The sequence below is a fragment of the Struthio camelus genome, chromosome 30 (assembly GCF_040807025.1).
Source record: "Struthio camelus isolate bStrCam1 chromosome 30, bStrCam1.hap1, whole genome shotgun sequence".
NCBI classification, from domain to species: Eukaryota; Metazoa; Chordata; class Aves; order Struthioniformes; family Struthionidae; genus Struthio; species Struthio camelus.
Window position 1 is genome coordinate 3,052,252 of NC_090971.1, and position 19,089 is coordinate 3,071,340.

Below are 19,089 nucleotides of genomic sequence, written 5' to 3' on the forward strand. Positions count from 1 at the left end.
GCGCCGATTGGCCGGCGGGGGTGTAAACAACGCGGCGGCGACCAATGGGAGCGCTGATCACGCGAGCAGCACGCTTGGCCATGCGCCCTCGGCGTGGCGCTCTTGTCATCAACAAGTGCGGGAGGGGGGAGGGCGGGGAGGCGGAGGCTATAAAAGGCCGCGTCCGGCGGGGGCCGGGCTCACACCGTTGAGGGCCGAGAGCGGAGCGGCGGGCTGCAGCAGGCGGAGGCAGCGCATCCCTTCTGCCCCACAGCTGCTAGGGAGGAAAAGGTTGACCTTTAGACTAAATTCTGACTAAAAATCAACCTTCCCGAGGTATTTTTTCCCCTCGGTTGTTGCCGTTGAGGGGGGGAAAAAAAAGCACAAAAACTGCCCAGCGTGCGCAGCTCCTTGCCTCGTCCTCAAGAGCGTCTCCCACCCTTCACCTCAGCCATGGTGATGTTCAAGAAAGTCAAGACCTTCCTCGTGGCTTTCAGCGAGCCTGAGAAGGTCTACTGCAGTGGGGAGAAGGTGGCAGGGCGCGTGGTGGTGGAGGTGGCTGAGGTCACCCGCGTCAGCGCCGTCAAAGTGCTGGCCTGCGGCGTGGCCAAAGTCAACTGGGCCAAGGGCCCCCAGCAGTGCAAGCAGGAGATGGAGTACCTGCGCTTCGAGGACGTGCTCACCCTGGAGGAGCAGCCCACTGGTGAGGACCTGGGGCTGGGAAAGGAGGGGTTGGGGGCAAAAGGTGGTGGGGAGCGGGCGGGGAGTGGGTTGGAAGTAATCACCAGCTTTGCCTGCTGGTTGTTGCCCTTCCGCAAGGGGCTGGGTTGAGTCTCCTGGTTGTGCCCGCATTGACGGGGCTAAAGCAGAAATGCTACTTTGAAGAGTTGGCATATTTGGCTGGTGAAAGGAAAAGGGAATTTAATGTTGGCCAAGTGAACTGGTTGAACCCTTGGAAACGGATGAAGGGCAAAACAGGACTCAGCTAGGCTGCAGGTTAGAGTTGGAAAACTTAGGGCTGCTGTGCTCTATCCGGAGCCCGAAACAAAAGTGAGATGGGGTGCTTGTCGGAGCGTACAAAAGACGTTAGGCATTGATGCGGCTGGCTTGGCTTGCCCAACAGGCAGTGATGCTCTGTGCCTGCAGGGAACGAGTACTGAGATTGGCTTTGGCCGGATGTCACTGTGGCAGGAGGTGCCTCTGAGTTCAGTACAGTGGCTGGTACAGTGCACGGGACAGGTGGTCAGAGAGCGGCAAGTCCAGATCTTGTCTGAGCCAAAGAGTCTCAGTCCCTTCCCTGCCTTTATCGCCCTCCCTGTTTGGCTGGCTCTGGGGAAGGCAGAGATAAGCACTTGGCAGGGTGTCTTGGAAGATAAGTGGGGAGACGTGAAATCCTCAAGGTAAACAGATAGTTGGGGAAAGAAGTTAGTACTTTGTACTCCCAGAAAGTGGAAGTAGGATGCGGTAACCAGAGGTAACAGGGTCTGAACTAAAGCCAATCAGGACTTTGTGCCCTGGTTTCAAATGAGGATGTTGAAAGAAGAAGTGAAAGTGTAGTTTAGCAGTACTTCCCTGCCCTGCGAGGACACCAGGTTCTCAGCCTGTTCTTAGGGAACAGGTGTGGGTGGCGCTTACCAAAGAACTAATAGAGCTCTTAATGCCTGCAACACCCGGACTTCATCATAGCCTGTGTAAGCAGAACAGTGGATAATGCTTAGAGCAATACTGCTGGACTTTACCTAATATCTCTCTTCTCCTTTTCTTTTCTCAGATGGGGATGGCTCTGTAATCCTGAGACCTGGAAACAAATATGAATACAAATTTGGATTCGAGCTTCCCCAAGGGTAGGTATTAGACCAGCATTGTCTGAACAAAGTAAAAAAAAAAAGCCTAACCTTAAATTCCTATGGAAAACTGTCTTGTTAGCTCCAATGTGTCTAACAAGTGTGTCTTTTCATAGGCCTCTGGGTACCACCTTCAAGGGAAAGTATGGCTGCGTGGATTATTGGGTGAAGGCTTTCTTGGAGCGCCCATCCTTTCCCACTCAGGAGATAAAGCAGCGCTTTGAGGTTATGGATCCTGTTGATGTGAACACTCCAGAATTACTGGTAAGTGCCAGTTTGTTTTGCCACCTCTGAGAGGTTTGGGTGTCAGTTAGCATTAAGGGATACAAAGGTCCTTAGGTAGGGTCAGTCTGACCTCTGTGGTTAAGACTCCCCCTAATAGGCTTTACTCTTCAGCACAGATTAAATACTTAGTTCTGAAGAACTCTCTAGAAGGCTACACTGAGGCAGGTAGAAGTGAGGCACTGGTTCTGCATTCAGTTAACTGAAAGACACTCAGTCCTCATGGGGAGTGGCAGCGTGAATTTGAGGAAGCTTGAATCACAAAACAGGAGAAGGTGAAGCTCAGGGCTGGAGAGGAGGAATGGGTTGGGAACACCGGGCAGGTTTCATCTGGGTAACGATCTTATTTCTTTTCAGTCTCCAGTTGCTGCCAAGAAGGAGAAGAAGGTGTCCTGTATGTTCATTCCTGATGGCCACGTGTCAGTCAGCGCCCAAATTGACAGAAAGGGATTTTGTGAAGGTAAGAGCCTGTCTCCCCCCCTTAGAAAAGGGAAGGAGCGGGAGCAAAGGGTGAAGGGACAAGCAGTACCTGAGCAAAGGGGCAGTAGTCAGGGGATGTTTAACTAGAAGATCAGTGAAAAACAACAAATACACTTCAAGGAAAAAGTTCTGACCTTCCTAATGCAGAACATCATTCCCTCCTCAGGTGATGAGATCTGCATCAATGCAGACTTTGAGAACACTTGCTCCCGGATTGTGGTGCCCAAAGCAGCCATCATTGCCAAGCACACCTACCTGGCCAATGGGCAGACCAAGGTGTTCACCCAGAAACTCACCTGTGTCCGAGGCAACCACATCATCTCAGGCATGTCCGAGTCCTGGCGAGGCAAAACCATCCGTGTCAAGAAGCTCAAGCCGTCTATCTTGGGCTGCAACATCTTGCGCGTGGAGTATTTCCTGCAGGTGAGTGTCTCTGATGGCTGCTATTGCTCCTCTCATGGTTAGTGGGTAAGCTTTGTCTACGGTTGGTTTCTGTCGTTGCTAACGGCATTCTGGTCTGTACCTTGCAGATCTATGTCAGTGTCCCAGGCTCCAAGAAGATCATCCTGGAACTGCCCCTTGTCATTGGCAGCCGGTCAGGCATTGGTAGCCGCAGCTCCAGCATGGCCAGTCAGACCAGCTCCGAAATGAGTTGGGTGGACTTGAACCTTCCTGATGCTCCGGAAGGTGAGTGGAGTGCGGGTGTAAACTGCCAGTGGTCCTTGGTAGACGCTTCAGACCTGCCACAGACCTGGGTCACAGGCTTGATCAGAAACCCGATGGGGCGGGGTGTTGTGGGTGAACACAAAGATCTGTATTGATCTTGGAGAATTCAAAAGCTCTTCTTTTCCTTGCAGCACCCCCATGCTATTTGGACATTGTGCCCGAAGACCACCGCCTGGAGAGCCCCACCACTCCCCTCCTGGATGATCCTGACAGCTTTGACAGCCCCATCTTCATGTACGCTCCGGAGTTCAAGTTCATGCCACCACCCACCTACACAGAGGTGAGAAGCAGTGTTGCCCTGCTGGCTGTGAGGAAGGAGGTGTGCTCGAGAGAGGGGTCAGGGACTTGGCTGGGCTGAGGAGCGCTGACTCCCTTGAAGGGGTAGCTGGCCTGTGCCACCTACACGGGAAGATGGCAGAAGAGATGACGATAGCTCGGGCAGAACTGGTTCAGTGGATTTTTGCCTCAGGAATCATCCTCAAAGTGTCTAAATGGCCTCTTTGCTTTCTTTCACAGGTGGATCCCTGCATTGCTAACAAGAATGTGCAGTGAGTGCCAAGTAGAAAGTTACTCTCCCACTTTTTCTGGACTCTAAATCTGCAGTGATTTATATCTAGCAGCAGCACAGACCAGGGTCTTAAGAGCCCTGCTGCAGGAGGAAACGGCTGCACAAAGGGCACACATCACTATAGCTCCCAGTGAGGCTCAACTCAGCGAGCGTAGAAGAGGTGAAGTGTGTGAGTCTTTGTATTCCCTCATGTGCTGACTGCCTTGACTTGTACCGAGAAGTTCTCATGTGGCTCAGGGGTTGTTTAGGACCTTGCTTACAGCCAAAGTCTTCCAGAGAAAAAAAAAAAAAACCAAAACAACAAAGGTGCTTATGTGGAAACTGGCGGAAGATCCTTGTGTGGAGCAGGGAAGGCGTAAACGCCTCAAACATCTCGGTTATGGAATCCTTAGGAGAGGCAGATTCCAGCTTAAAAAGACATCAAAAGATGTTGGTATGGCAGAAATTACCATCACGATGCCTTGAATCTGATAATACTGTCGTCAAAGGCAGATGAATACATGACCTGTTTGTACATGTTTGTTTCATGTCTGAAAAGGCACCAAAGTGTGCAAAGATTGTAACTAAACTTGTTCCTTTGATGGGGGGGGGGTTATTGCTCTTGCTTAAGCTAAAGCCTTTAATCTCAAAGCTTCCCAGTGTGGAGGGCAGTGTGTCCTGCAGTGAAACTGCTGGTTGAAGCACTTGCTCTCTCCCCTTTACAAAAGGGCTACGCTGAGATAGAAAATAACGCACATCCAACAATTTAAGAAAGCAACAACCCTGTTAAGTGAAGCTACTTGTAGTCTAGTAAGTGCTACTTTGCATGCTAATCTGGTCTCATTTGCTTCTTAGAATTTAATTTGGAAGCTCAGCTCTGCAACTGAGCCAGTTTGTGTCATGTGATTATCTTCATTGTCTTTATCTTGAGTTATGTTTTCTGAACTTAGTAAAGCCATGGAAGCTAACGCTCCCAGCGTGATGGGAAGAATCACTGTCCTGTCTGTTGTACTCGATTTGCTTTTCGTAGGTAACCAATGCACCAGCCTCCCCCCAGTCATCACTTTTCAGTTTCATTGGCCTTTGCAGGACTGCAGAGGCTTTGCTGCTGGTATCCCATCAGACAAGCGAGCTGAAGGCTCCTTGTGTCCAAGCTGAATTCCCTCATGCATTCTCCTTCCTGGCTATCCAAACACAAGTCTCCCAGCAGTTCTGACCAAAGCTTCATCTTGTGGTGCCAAATTGTCCCATCTTGTGTGATGTCTAGATGTCAGGAACAGGGCTGATGTGTGCAGCCCCGACCTGAGCACAGTCAGTGAAACCAAATCCATGACTGGGGATGGCTCTTCTGAGGGAGGTGAGCGCTTCAGCCCCTTGCCCTGGGTGCATTGTGTTTGCCTGCTCCAGATGCAGGAGAAGAGCACTTTCTGTGACTGTAGGAACCCAGCACTGCGTGTCCACAGCCTCATTTCTGATGGCTCTGGCAGGGCTGAGCTCTTAAAAATCACAACAGCTGCCTCTGACTGTCAAGACACGAATCAGATATTAATGCATTCTTTTTTTTACTGTTATTTTATATTTGTTTTGGGGGGGAAGGGGGAAAAAAATCTATATTTTGTACTGCTGAGATTCTACAAACCCCTATGGGGTGGTGTTTTTAATAAAGGTTTCTAAAACTGAAGTGGTTGCAGAGCTTTTCTGACTTGGGTGTGGAGAAGGAGGACAGTCCCCAAGCGAGCCCAGTCCCTGAACTGGGGAGCTGCCATGCAACTCCAGAGCGAGAGGGCCTATGGGGTGGAAAGGGTGGATGATGGTGAAGGGCTGAGAGGGGGAAGGGTTCAGAGCCCAAAGTCCTGAGAGGAGGGAGCTGGGTACCAGGTTTAAGGGTTTTGCCCTAGCAAGAGGTACCTGTCCTGGCCTGCGCCCTCCGCGTTTCCACAGCAAACACTGCCGTAAGGTCACCTTGGGGGTGGCACAGCCTTGTGCTGTCCTTGGGGTGACGCATGTGCAGTACCTGCCCGGCTCAGGTGTGCTCAGGGGGGTGATGTTTGTGAAGCAGGAGGGACAGCCCTGCGCCCGCGCCCTGGCTGGGAAGGGGACGAGGAGCAGGCAAGGGATGCAGCGCTGCTGCCTTTGCGGGATTTTTCTGCCAGTCCCTGTCTGCCTCGTGCCTGTGAAACCACCCCGAGCTGCGGTAAAACCGCTTCAGCTCCCCTGCGCGCTCAGCTGCTGTTTCGGGGCTGGGAGCGCCAGGGCTCTGCTCTGCTCCCTCTCCCTCCCCTTAACGAGGAATGCAATCTGAGGAATGTGCCTGTGAGTGCTGGGGAGAGGGGCAGAGCCTCCCCCAGGCTGCCATCGCCGCAAGGCCCTGCAGCCCCCGTTGCAGGTATTTTGCAAACAGGGCAACCCTCCATCAGCTCACTTTCAGGTGGGGAAATAAAAATGTGTATCTTGCTCTTGCGACTTGACAGTCACCGTTCATAAGTTTGGTTTTTTTAAACTCCTTTTTTTTGGCCCAACAGGCAAAGCATCTGGCCAGGCACCTGCAGCCTAGAGCAAGCAAGAGCACAGCTCCGGTGCCTTTCAGCGGCTGCTGTGGGAGAAGCGGCAGCGCTAACCGCCAGCCGGGGATTCCCCACGACCCGCCAAGGTGGGAACAGGCCCTCTTCAAACGGCCGACCCCGAGCTGGAGACCAGAACGGCTGCAGGGACGACAAAGGAGCCAGCGCCGAGATCGCCGCAGGAAGGTCGCGAAGGACTTCTTGGTTCGGCTGCGAGGAGGAGCCGGGCGCTTGCGGGGCCCCGGGGCACGCGGCAGCGCCGACGCTCGCCGCTGCAGATGCACATGCGCTTTAGCAAGACGCCGCTCGGGGTGGCAACCACCCTCATCCAGCGAAAGCGTGAAATCTGGAGGGGGAAAAAAACAAAAAAACAAACCCAAAGAACAGCCCTGGGGAACATGCCAGGATAAATACTCATCTCATGCACCGATTGCACACCTCTGTCAGCGCTCGCTACGGGCCGAGGCCGCGGAGGGAAACCGAGGCACGCCACGGCGCAGCCCAAGCGGCGGGCCAGCCCTCCGGGATGCTCGGCCGGAGACCGCAAGAGCGGACGATGGGCGCCAGCGGCGATGCCGGGGCGGGGGGGGAAGTGGGAAATTCCTGCCCGCGGCCAAGCCTCGCGCATGGAATAAGCTGGCTTCCTCGCCCGGCCTCCGTCGCCGCCGGAGCTGTTGTAGCAACGGGTGTCCGCAGGCGCTGGGGGCCGGGGCGGCCGGGGAGGGGGGGGGCCATGCGGCTCCTCCGGCCCTTTTTGGGGATGTGGGTGAAAGTTGACGCAAAGTCAACGCTACCTGCTGCCGCCGGGCTTTATCGAGGAACGGCAGCCAGATACCTAGAGAGGAAAAACAGCCCGGCGCTACCGCGCCGACCTTGGCAGAGGGCTCCGCTCGCTCAGCCGTCCCCCCTGCTCGCCTCCCCCCACCGTGCCTCAGTTTCCCCTTCCGCCCGGCCAGCCCCCCGCATCCCTTCCCTTATCTTCTTCCCAGCTCCGCAAGCCCAGCCCTTATCGCCAGCAGACCGGCCGCTCCGACGCGGCCCCGTCCTGCCCCGCGGGGGCTTCGGCTGCTCCTCGGAGCCGGTCGAGTCCTTATCTCCGGCGAACGGGAGCCGCAGCCACCACGGGAGCGGGGAAGGGGGGGTTTATCAGCCCTTTGGCTGATTTGGAGATATGCCGTGGAAGCAGACTTTTATCCCCCAGTAAAAAGCCATCTTCCATTTGTTTGACATGGGATTTATTTATTTTTTTCCCCCAGGAATGAGACAAATATACCCCCCCCCTCGCACCCAGGCCAAAAGGAAACTCATTTTGAAAGCAGAATTTCTGAAGAGAAGGGGTTTCCGCACTGGCTCCGAGCGCTCCAGCATCCGGAGCCACTGCCCTGTGTTTAATCTGTTTATGTCAGCAACTGCAATCTTTTTTCCCCCGTCTCCTCATCCTACTCTTACCACGGGCGTCTCCCCGCGCCTGGCCCAGCTGTCGCGGCTCACTCCCGTGCTCGCGGCTCCCTCCATCCCTCCCCTGGGCGAGGGTCCCGGCGGCAGACGACGGACGCACGCTGCCTGGGTTTCTCCGGGGCAGCCCGTATGCTCCTGCCGGGCTCGGGGAAACAACTCTGGGCATCTGTAGCAAATCCTTGCAAACACCGGTTTCCCCCTGCCAAAAATCCTGCTGCAGGCCAGCGCTCCCTTTGCAAACGCCTCCGTGCCTCAGTTTCCCTTCCCGGGAAGGAGCAGCGGGGAAAGGGCCACGCATGGCCAAAACAAGGGGAGTGAAGGGGGCTGCCCATCGGGAGGGCGAAGGGTGAGCCCCGCTCCCGGTCGAGCCCGGGCAGGCAGGATTGAGCCGGGCTGGGGGGGGGAAACTCACCGTTCCCGCAAGCCGAGCGAGGGGAAACGCTGCTGCGATGCTCCTAACCCCACTACCCCAACCAGGCAGAGGGAAAACACCCCCCTCATCCCCCCCCCCGCCAAAAAATCTCCCCTTCCCCTAATTTTGCAGCTGCCCTTTTATACCGGCCCTGGCCCCAGGCTGCTCTCGTTATCCCAACCCCAGGCGAGGCTCTGTCCCGGGATCGGCTCTACCTGCCCCGCTCGGGGCAAAAGGCAGCAGAAAGGGGCAAAAAGCAGCCGCCTCGGCCTCCCTCCCGCCCCGGTGCCCCGCTTGCAACCCGAACCCCGTGCCCAGCTCGGGAACGGGGCTTGCAGCCAAGCGGCTTAAATAAGCCCCGGGTAAATCACTCCGGGGTGGGGGGGGGAAAGCTGGTAACTCTAGAGCTTGGCCGAAAAGGGTGACGGAGCGGCGATGCTGTAACCTGCCCTTTTCTGGAGCCGCTTTGGGTCGTTTCGCAGCGTTTCGGGGCGAGCGCAGCGGCCGGGGGCTGGGGGGCAACGCGGGAAGGATACGGGGGGGGGGGGCTAAAATCAGCCTCCTCCCAGTGCCGGGCTCTGGTTTCCCGACTCGGCAAAGCGCATCGAGGCCGGGACCGCGGCGCGGAGCAGAGCTGGAGCGGAGCGGGAGCGGGAGTGGGAGTGTGCGCTCCGACCAGCCCCGCTCCGGCCCCGCTCCTGCCCCCGCTCCGGCCCCCGCTCCGGCCCCCGCTCCTGCCCCGCTCCGGCCCCCGCTCCTGCCCCGCTCCTGCCCCGCTCCTGCCCCGCTCCTGCCCCGCTCCGGCCCCCGCTCCGGCCCCGCTCCGGCCCCGCTCCGGCCCCGCTCCTGCCCCGCTCCTGCCCCGCTCCGGCCCCCGCTCCTGCCCCGCTCCTGCCCCCGCTCCGGCCCCCGCTCCGGCCCCCGCTCCTGCCCCGCTCCGGCCCCCGCTCCTGCCCCGCTCCTGCCCCGCTCCTGCCCCGCTCCGGCCCCCGCTCCGGCCCCGCTCCGGCCCCGCTCCGGCCCCGCTCCGGCCCCCGCTCCTGCCCCCGCTCCGGCCCCCGCTCCGACCCGCTCCGGCCCCCGCTCCTGCCCCGCTCCGGCCCCCGCTCCGGCCCCGCTCCGGCCCCGCTCCTGCCCCCGCTCCGGCCCCCGCTCCGGCCCCCGCTCCGGCCCCGCTCCGGCCCCGCTCCGGCCCCCGCTCCGGCCCCGCTCCGGCCCCGCTCCTGCCCCCGCTCCGGCCCCCGCTCCGGCCCCCGCTCCTGCCCCGCTCCGGCCCCCGCTCCGGCCCCCGCTCCTGCCCCCGCTCCTGCCCCGCTCCTGCCCCGCTCCTGCCCCGCTCCGGCCCCCGCTCCGGCCCCGCTCCTGCCCCGCTCCGGCCCCGCTCCGGCCCCCGCTCCGGCCCCGCTCCTGCCCCGCTCCGGCCCCGCTCCGGCCCCCGCTCCGGCCCCGCTCCGGCCCCCGCTCCTGCCCCGCTCCTGCCCCGCTCCTGCCCCCGCTCCTGCCCCGCTCCGGCCCCCGCTCCTGCCCCGCTCCGGCCCCGCTCCTGCCCCGCTCCGGCCCCCGCTCCTGCCCCGCTCCAGCCCCGCTCCGGCCCCGCTCCGGCCCCCGCTCCTGCCCCGCTCCGGTCCCGCTCCTGCCCCCGCTCCTGCCCCGCTCCGGCCCCCGCTCCTGCCCCGCTCCGGCCCCGCTCCTGCCCCGCTCCGGCCCCGCTCCTGCCCCGCTCCAGCCCCGCTCCGGCCCCGCTCCTGCCCCGCTCCGGCCCCCGCTCCGGCCCCGCTCCGGCCCCGCTCCGGCCCCGCTCCGGCCCCCGCTCCTGCCCCGCTCCGGCCCCGCTCCGGCCCCCGCTCCGGCCCCCGCTCCTGCCCCGCTCCGGCCCCGCTCCTGCCCCGCTCCGGCCCCGCTCCTGCCCCGCTCCAGCCCCGCTCCGGCCCCGCTCCGGCCCCGCTCCGGCCCCCGCTCCGGCCCCGCTCCGGCCCCGCTCCGGCCCCCGCTCCTGCCCCGCTCCGGCCCCGCTCCTGCCCCGCTCCTGCCCCGCTCCTGCCCCCGCTCCGGCCCCGCTCCGGCCCCGCTCCGGCCCCCGCTCCGGCCCCGCTCCGGCCCCGCTCCTGCCCCGCTCCTGCCCCGCTCCGGCCCCGCTCCGGCCCCCGCTCCTGCCCCGCTCCTGCCCCGCTCCTGCCCCGCTCCGGCCCCCGCTCCGGCCCCGCTCCTGCCCCGCTCCGGCCCCGCTCCGGCCCCCGCTCCGGCCCCGCTCCTGCCCCGCTCCGGCCCCGCTCCGGCCCCCGCTCCGGCCCCGCTCCGGCCCCCGCTCCTGCCCCGCTCCTGCCCCGCTCCTGCCCCCGCTCCTGCCCCGCTCCGGCCCCCGCTCCTGCCCCGCTCCAGCCCCGCTCCGGCCCCGCTCCGGCCCCCGCTCCTGCCCCGCTCCTGCCCCGCTCCTGCCCCCGCTCCTGCCCCGCTCCGGCCCCCGCTCCTGCCCCGCTCCGGCCCCGCTCCTGCCCCGCTCCGGCCCCGCTCCGGCCCCGCTCCAGCCCCGCTCCGGCCCCGCTCCTGCCCCGCTCCGGCCCCCGCTCCGGCCCCGCTCCGGCCCCCGCTCCGGCCCCGCTCCGGCCCCCGCTCCTGCCCCGCTCCGGCCCCGCTCCTGCCCCCGCTCCTGCCCCGCTCCGGCCCCGCTCCGGCCCCCGCTCCGGCCCCGCTCCGGCCCCCGCTCCTGCCCCGCTCCTGCCCCGCTCCTGCCCCCGCTCCTGCCCCGCTCCGGCCCCCGCTCCTGCCCCGCTCCGGCCCCGCTCCTGCCCCGCTCCGGCCCCCGCTCCGGCCCCCGCTCCGGCCCCGCTCCTGCCCCCGCTCCGGCCCCGCTCCTGCCCCCGCTCCTGCCCCGCTCCGGCCCCGCTCCGGCCCCGCTCCTGCCCCGCTCCAGCCCCGCTCCGGCCCCGCTCCGGCCCCCGCTCCTGCCCCGCTCCTGCCCCGCTCCTGCCCCCGCTCCTGCCCCGCTCCGGCCCCCGCTCCTGCCCCGCTCCGGCCCCGCTCCTGCCCCCGCTCCGGCCCCGCTCCTGCCCCCGCTCCGGCCCCGCTCCGGCCCCCGCTCCGGCCCCGCTCCGGCCCCGCTCCGGCCCCCGCTCCGGCCCCCGCTCCGGCCCCGCTCCTGCCCCCGCTCCGGCCCCGCTCCGGCCCCGCTCCTGCCCCCGCTCCGGCCCCCGCTCCGGCCCCGCTCCTGCCCCCGCTCCGGCCCCCGCTCCGGCCCCGCTCCTGCCCCCGCTCCGGCCCCCGCTCCGGCCCCCGCTCCGGCCCCGCTCCTGCCCCCGCTCCGGCCCCGCTCCGGCCCCCGCTCCGGCCCCGCTCCGGCCCCGCTCCGGCCCCGCTCCGGCCCCCGCTCCGGCCCCGCTCCTGCCCCGCTCCGGCCCCGCTCCTGCCCCCGCTCCGGCCCCGCTCCTGCCCCCGCTCCTGCCCCCGCTCCGGCCCCGCTCCGGCCCCCGCTCCGGCCCCGCTCCGGCCCCGCTCCGGCCCCGCTCCGGCCCCCGCTCCGGCCCCGCTCCGGCCCCGCTCCTGCCCCGCTCCGGCCCCCGCTCCGGCCCCGCTCCGGCCCCCGCTCCTGCCCCGCTCCTGCCCTGCTCCGGCCCCCGCTCCTGCCCCGCTCCTGCCCCGCTCCGGCCCCCCCGCCTCGGACGAGCGCGAAGCCGCTGCCTGTTTACTCATTCCTGCCCCGCTCAGCTGTCCCGAAGCCCTTATAGAGGAAGGAAAGGGTTTTTTTTTTTTTTTAATTTTATTTCCAGCGAGCTGTTTACAGCCCCGGCGAGATGCGGAGCTGGGACCGAGCCACCGTCCGGCCCTACAAGGACTCGTCTCCCCCCCCAACCCCTGCAACGAGACACCTCGAGGGCTGGGGACGGCGGGGGGGGGGGGGGGGGGCTGCTGCTAAATCGGGCCAAAAGCACCGCTTCCCTGCAGAAAACAGCTGGAAATCCCCCCCCACCCCGTCCCCGCGTGCTGCAAACCGGGGTCCCGCAGCAGCTCTGGGGGATGCAACCGGGGGGGGGGGGGAGTTGAAGGCATCGCTGCCCCCAGAGCCAGCTCTCTCTCTCTCTGTTCCCCTCTTTTTCTCTCCCGTGGCAGCACCCAATTTTGGAAGTTGGTTTTTTTTTTTTCCCCCCATCTCCGCCGGGGGGGGGGGAGCTGGGAGCTTTGCAAAAACGCTGCAGGATTTGGGGGGGAAACACCGGCCCGCGGCCTTAAGGAGAAAGAGCCGCAGCTCGGCCGAGGGGCAGCGCCGGTGGGTGGGGGCGAGGGGTCGGCGGGCCGATGGAGCGGCCGCGGCGCCCGCGCTGGCTCCGCTCCCGGCTTCCCGGCGGCTCCCAACTCGGCGAAAGGTCCCGGCCGCCTTGGCCGGCCGCCTCGGGAGCTGCCAAATCGCTCCTAGTTTTAACTCCGAAAACCGTGAGTCACGCTGCGAGTTTCCAGGTCACTTGTTCGACTTTCCCCCTCCTGGCTGTGGTTTTTTTTTGGGGGGGGGGTGTTTTTTTTTTTAGTTTTTGGCTCCTAATCCCCCCCCCCTCCACGTGCGCTGCTGGAAATTATTCTGCTCCAGCAGCTGAGATGGCTTCGCAGAGCTGGGGGCCGCCGAGCGCCGCTCGCCGCCGTCACGGTCCCGCGGGCTATTTCGGTCCCGTGCCGTCAGCCCCTTCCCCGGGTCCCCTCCCGGCAGCCAAGTGTGGCCAAGGGCCGGGCTGCGGGGAGGAGGAAGAGGAAGGGGGGCTTCGGCTGAGCAGCCGTTTGTATGAGAAAAGCTTTTTCTTCCGTTTGCCTCTGGCCCAAAATCACAGCGAGCGCCCCAAAACCTGCCTCTAAACCAGCCGCGGCCATGCCACCTGCCTAAGCGCCTCCAAGACGGGGGAAAAAAAACTCTAAAGGGTTTGTTAGCTCCCAAATCCCTAGGATTTAGCCCCCCCCCCCCAAAAAAAATGCTCATGAAACAGCTCCAGGACATGGACTTCGGCGCGGGACCGGCGACGGCTGCAGCCCGCCGACCTTTAGGGTAGCGCAGGAGTAGGGCGCGTTCGCTGCTGAACTTCTCGGCTTTTTGGTTTAATTTTAGCACCGTTGGGAGCAAAGGATTGAAAAAAATAATAAAAAATAATAATAATAATAAAAAAAAACCCACATGGAGCAAATGAAATCCCGCCAGCGGCTCTCGGTGCCAGGCACAAACCCGGCAGCCCGCAGCCGCGTAAACAACTCCGCAAGGTCACTGCTCGCTGCGCCGGGCTCCCACCTAATCCGGCCTGGAAACGCGGCCACGTCCAGGGCCAGCAGTTAATATTAGCTGCTTCGCTGCGGCTCCCCCGCGAACGAAGCCAATTTGGGTAAAGGGCAAACGCTATTGTCTGGGCCTGGCGGGCGCCCATCTGGCTGGCACGAGGGAATCCGCTTCCGCTCGCCGGCAGCGGAGCGCCCGGCGCTGCCTGGCCCGAGCGCCACGTGCAGAGATGCCGCTCCGGACCCCCCCCCCCCCCCCCGGGCACCGCAGCTCATCCCTCCGAGCTGGCACATCCCAAATCAGTGCAACCCCCCTATTCCCCCATCTCCGAGGGGGCGAAGGCAGGAATCCCCCCCCCCCGAACCCTGCTCTGCCGCCCTCCGCGCTGGCCCGCTGGGAAACCGAGGCACGAGGTGGGGGGGGTAAAAACCCCCCGATTTGGGCTTTTTTCCGCAGAGATGCCAAACTCCTTCCCCAGCGGATGGGGTGGAGCGCCGGCGTCGCTCCCCACCGCTGCCGGGCCCCGACGAGCCCTCGGCGCGAGCAAAGTCCGCCGATAAGGCGGTGGCGGCGGCGGCGGCGGGTTAGTTCCCAAATTCCCCCTTCCTTGACTCATCCCGTTACTCAGCCGCAGCCGAACGTGGACGGGGGCCCTAGTTTTAGCGCCTGCTGCTGCTTTTCTCCGGGTGCAGCCGGCTCCTTCTCCAGCCCGGCCCTTCGCAAGGGCGCCCCGGCGGTCCCGTTTCCACCACCAGCCCGCTATGCGGCTTCACAGCTTTTTTATTACCCGGCCATGGAAAAGCCGAGCCATAAACAGCAGGGAGGCCGAGCGAGGGGGCGGGGGGGGGGAATCGCTCCCCTCCACCCCGTCACGCGCCCTTCGCGTGAGCAGCTCGTGCCGTCTACCACAACCGGAAAGCAAGCTGGTTCTCGCTCCAAGCAGCGCCAAGCTGTCTTTCTCTGCACCGACGGGCGAACTGAGTTTTGCAGACCTCAGCCCCGTGCTACAAAGCCGGAGGCGGGGAGGAAGGAAACGCAGCCCCAGCGAAGCCCTCGGCTCTGGGGCAACGGCAGGCGCTGGGGCTGCTGAGCTCGGCGCCCGGTCCCGGCCCCTAAACGGTTCGGGGTGGGCGCGAGCCACCGGATGCGGGGTTGGGTGCTGCGGGCTGGGGACCCACTATGCAGCCCCTCCTGTGCTCATCCTGCACCCACTGTGCCCCCCTCTTGCACCCAACCCTGCACCCACCACCCTGCACCCTTCCTGCACCCACCCTGCACCCCTTACACCCAACCCTGCACCCACCACCCTGCACCCTTCCTGCACCCACTGTGCCCCCCTCTTGCACCCAACCCTGCACCCACCACCCTGCACCCACCCTGCACCCCTCTTACACCCAACCCTGCACCCACCACCCTGCACCCACCCTGCACCCACCCTGCACCCCTCTTACACCCAACCCTGCACCCACCACCCTGCACCCTTCCTGCACCCACCCTGCACCCCTCCTGCACCCACCACCCTGCACCCCTTGTACACCCCCCTGCACCCCTCCTGCACCCCTCCTGCACCCACTGGGCACCCACCACCCTGCACCCCTTGTATAACCACCGTGCACCCCTCCTGCACCCACTGGGCACCCACCACCCTGCACCCCTTGTACAACCACCATGCACCAGCCCTGTCCCCACCACCCTGCACCCTTCCTGCACCCACTGGGCACCCACCACCCTGCACCCCTCCTGTCCCCACCACCCTGCACCCCTCCTGCACCCACTGGGCACCCACCACCCTGCACCCCTTGGACAACCACCCTGTGCCCCTCCTGCACCCACTGGGCACCCACCACCCTGCACCCCTCCTGTCCCCACCACCCTGCACCCAGCGGCCCCCACTCCTGCACCCCTCCTGCACCCACCAGCCACCATTCCTGCACCCACCACCACGCACCCGCTGGCCCCCACTCCTGCACCCCTGCTGCACCCTCGCTCCCCCTAAACAGGCGTTTGCATCCCAGAGGCTGCCGTTGCCCGGGACCCCGGCAGCCCCAAACCGCGGGCGCAGCCGGAGTGAACTGGCGCCGCCCGGACGCCTGGGTCCCGCAGCTTCGCCGGAGCCACGTGCCGGACCCGCACATGGCCGCGGCGCCACGGGGCGCCGGAGCGTGAGCGCGGGCGGCACCGGGGCGGAAAGCCGCTGGCCGCGGGGCACCCAGCCCGCCCGGGCGATGCCGTGCCCGGCGGCGAGGCCGGCCCGGGCGAGCCACCGCCGTGTCCCCTTCCGCTCCCCCCCGCCAGGCACAAACAACCCTGCTGTTTACATGCAGCGCTCGCAGGAGACCCTACAATAACAACCCGCTGGGCTCAAGGCGCAGGGGCGATCACGGGTATCGCGTCAGCGGTGCCCAACGACCCCATCGGCACGAGCCCCGTTCGCCCAGCGGTCGGGCTGCGGTCAGGTCCCGCTTTGCTGCCGGGACGGGGTGGTGGTGGTGGTGGTGGGGGGGGGGGGGGGAACGTAGGTGCCCCCGCACCCCGGACGGGTCCCAACAGCTCCCGCGGGCGCCAGCGCCCTGTTCCCGGAGCCGGGGCCGCCGCCGTGCGTAAACACGCAGGGCAGGGCCCAGCTCCAGGAACAGGATGTGCTGTGTCAGCACCACCCGGGGCACGAGTGAGACGAGTTGGGGAGGTCTCAGCCAGGCGGGGAGGGCTAAGGGAAGCGGAAGGCCCGGCCCCAAGGCCGAGCGAGACGCCCCCTCCCCATGGCTGGCTTTAACGCACCCATCCTGCACCCCGGGGCAATGCAGGGCTCGAACCCGCTCCCGGCCCCCTCCACCCAAACCCCCAAACCCTCCGTTTCCAGCCGGCGCGGGGCCCAAACCGGAGCCGCCTGCCCCAGTATAACCAGTGACCCCACACACCGGTGTGGTGGGGGCCGGGCGAGGGCAGGATCAGACCAGGGAAGGTGGAAGGGGCCAGCTGAGCCCTTCCCCTGCTCAAACCAGCGCCGCGAGCGGCCACCCCGCGCCGCTTTGCTCCGGCGCCGCTGGTTTTCGCGCCGGTGCCAGGCCGCTCCCCGCGCTGCCTTCCCACCAGGCTTACGCACGCTTTGGGTTTTTTCCTAGAAGCCGTTAAAAATAGCAATTCTTGGAGAGCGGCTTGCGGGGACGGGGGGGGGGGGTGGCACAAAGAGCCCCCTTCTCCCCGGGGAGGGGGGGGGGTCCCACCTCTACGTGCCCAGGGAGGGGACCAGCGCCAGGGAGCACTCAGGGACCCCCCTGTCCCAGTTGGGGCTGGGGACAAGCAGCAGCCCAGGAGTCCTGATCACCCCCCCCCCCCCCAAAATCCCCACTTGAGGCCACAGCACAAACGCAGCTCAAAAAGAGAGAAAACATCACTTTAATCCAATCCACTAAGGAAAAAAAAGAAAAAAAGACCCCCAAAGATTAAAAAGCAGCTACGAGAGCTGCAAGAGGCGCTTGCTTTCTGGGGAGGGCTCTTCGGCAGCCAGAGGAAACGCTGTGGCGCGATGGCGGCGGCGCCCTCGTCCTGCTGCGGGCACAAGCCCGGCAGCCCCCCCCCCCCCGGGGTCCCGCTACGCCCCCACCCCGGCGCCTTCCCCCCCCCCCCCCCAATATCAAGCTAAAAAACACTTCAAAAGTGACCTAAAAACACAGCAAAAAAAGGGCAAAGTTTGGTCCGAGCTGCGGGGAGGGCTGTGCGCCCACACCTTCGCTGCCCCCCTGAACCCCAGGATGGGGGTCCTGCCCTCGTCCGGCGCGGGGGCACCTCGGTGGTGACGCCGGGTGCAAGGTTTGGCGGGTGGGGGGGACCCAACCGTACGATGGGTGCGGCCGAGCGCCCGTGCCTGGAGCACAAGTGCCACCTGGAGGCAAAGGCGGGCTGGTCCTCAGCGCCGCTGGTGCACAGGGAGGGACGAAGGGCAGAGGAGGAGGCTGGTGACCGGCGGAGGGCCCAGGCGTCCGGGCCGCTCAGTAGACCGCTTCGTCCATGTTGTCGTCGCTGTCGGCGCCGAAGTCCTCGCCGTTGTCGAAGTAGGACATGATGTAGTCGGTCTCCTGGGGACGGGGAGCCGGTGGGCGACGGGGGCCTGAAGCGCATCCTCGGGGCGGGGGGAGGCACCCAGACCACCCCCAGCCCCCAGGATCTCACCTCTTCGTGCTCTTCCTCATCATACTCTTCCTCCTCCTCTTCTTTCCCTTCCTCCTCTTCTTCCTTCTCTTCCTCCTCTGACGTGACTTCCTCCTCTTTCTTCTCCAGGCTCTGGGCGCCGAGGGAAGGGAGACGCCGAGTTAGCGCGCGCCCGCGTTAACCGCGGGGACTCCCCGCCGCAGGGCGGAAAAAAAAAAGAAAAAAAAGAAAAGAGAGCCGCCCGCACGGGACAACCCCGGCGAAGGCCGGCCCGAGCCTTCGGCCTCCTTACCTCCAGCTTCTTAATGGTCTCCTCCTTGTCGAGCGCGAGCCGCTGCTTGCGCTTGGGGAGCAGGACGGCGGGCCCTGCGCGGGGCAGAGGAGGCGGGCGTCAAGAGCGCCCGGCGGCAGGACGCGGCCCGCGCCGCCCGCGATACTCACTGCCCTTGCGGAGCCGCCGCACCCGGATCTTCAGCTCCCGCGGCAGGCGCCTCCAATCTGCGCGGCAGAGCGGAGCGCCGGATGGGACGCCGGCTCCCCTCCGGCCCGCTCCCACGGCGTTTCTCCCTCCTCCCCATCCCGGCTACCTGGGCTCCAGTCGATGGCGCTGTCCACGGGGCTGGACACCTGGTACTTGTCCGAGTAGCGCTCGATGTCTGCGGGGTGGCGAGCGGGACCGTCGGCGGGGAGCCCCGCGGCGGCCCCAGCCCCGGGGTCACCTTTTCGGATACCCGCCGCCGCCCCGGCTCCGTACCTCGCCTCGGCGCCCCCGGCTTCACGAAGTAGGGCAGGTTCTTCATGGCGCCGCGCAGCTCCTGCTTGAGGGCCAGCATGTACTCGAGCTCCTCGCCGCCGGGCAGCGGCACCGGCCGGTACTCCATGGGCTGCGGGCGCAGGAGGGCCCTCAGCGCCACTGCTGCGATGAGCGCGGCAGGTCTCGGCCACCGCTACCTAGCGGGGAGGCGGGTGGGGGGGGGGGAGAGTAGGTGTCCCCCCCCTCCCCGTAGACTCACCGGGAAGAGCGGCGACGGCTGGAGGGTGGGCGGCGGCAGCGCGTCCCCCTTGGCGATGCCCACGGCCTCCACGTTGAAGGTCATCTGCCCGCGGCCCCGGCCCCGGCCGCCTCGGCCCGCCATGGTCGGTGCGGGGGGGCGCCGGGGCCCGGCGGCGGCGCTGCGAGGGGACAACGCTGCCGTGAGGGGGCGGGGGGGGGGCAACGGGGCGGGCACGGCGCGGAGACACACGGCGCTGCTCCCCCCCCCCCCCCCCCCGGTCCCGGTTCGGTCCCGCTCCCGGACACTCCCCCCCACCCCGGACCCGGCCGCACCTGCGCCGCGCATGCGCACGGGCGCTCCGCGCCGCGCCACGTGCGCCCCCCCCCGCTCTCGGGGCACACGGCGCGGAAG

General features: G+C 65.2%; 2 protein-coding genes and 1 long non-coding RNA gene across 4 annotated transcripts; 1 reads left to right on the top strand and 2 right to left on the bottom strand.

Moving 5' to 3' along the window:
• The first annotated feature begins 175 nt into the window (after nucleotides 1-175).
• TXNIP (thioredoxin interacting protein) lies at nucleotides 176-5,539 on the top strand. Its single transcript, XM_009679464.2, has 8 exons — nucleotides 176-682; nucleotides 1,751-1,823; nucleotides 1,940-2,087; nucleotides 2,463-2,565; nucleotides 2,752-3,008; nucleotides 3,116-3,272; nucleotides 3,443-3,591; nucleotides 3,828-5,539. Exons 1-8 carry the CDS (start codon nucleotides 433-435, stop codon nucleotides 3,861-3,863), a joined length of 1,173 nt encoding a protein of 390 aa, XP_009677759.2. The 5' UTR covers nucleotides 176-432; the 3' UTR covers nucleotides 3,864-5,539.
• A 731-nt stretch (nucleotides 5,540-6,270) lies between these two features.
• On the bottom strand, nucleotides 6,271-12,028 carry LOC138062974 (uncharacterized). The gene is made up of 4 exons (XR_011136656.1): nucleotides 11,973-12,028; nucleotides 7,869-8,076; nucleotides 7,214-7,278; nucleotides 6,271-6,765 (listed from the first exon to the last, which is right to left on the bottom strand). It is a non-coding gene; the product is annotated as an uncharacterized lncRNA (long non-coding RNA).
• A 4,882-nt stretch (nucleotides 12,029-16,910) lies between these two features.
• Nucleotides 16,911-18,870, bottom strand: POLR3GL (RNA polymerase III subunit GL). 2 transcript variants are annotated; one of them, XM_068922079.1, is made up of 7 exons: nucleotides 18,697-18,870; nucleotides 18,438-18,567; nucleotides 18,271-18,339; nucleotides 18,125-18,181; nucleotides 17,976-18,049; nucleotides 17,705-17,815; nucleotides 16,911-17,610 (listed from the first exon to the last, which is right to left on the bottom strand). In XM_068922079.1, exons 1-7 carry the CDS (start codon nucleotides 18,817-18,819, stop codon nucleotides 17,524-17,526), a joined length of 651 nt encoding a protein of 216 aa, XP_068778180.1. In that variant the 5' UTR covers nucleotides 18,820-18,870; the 3' UTR covers nucleotides 16,911-17,523. The 2 variants fall into 2 exon arrangements, with proteins under 2 accessions (XP_068778180.1, XP_068778181.1); XM_068922080.1 differs by having other exon boundaries at nucleotides 18,438-18,599; nucleotides 18,697-18,822.
• Nucleotides 18,871-19,089: the final 219 nt, after the last annotated feature.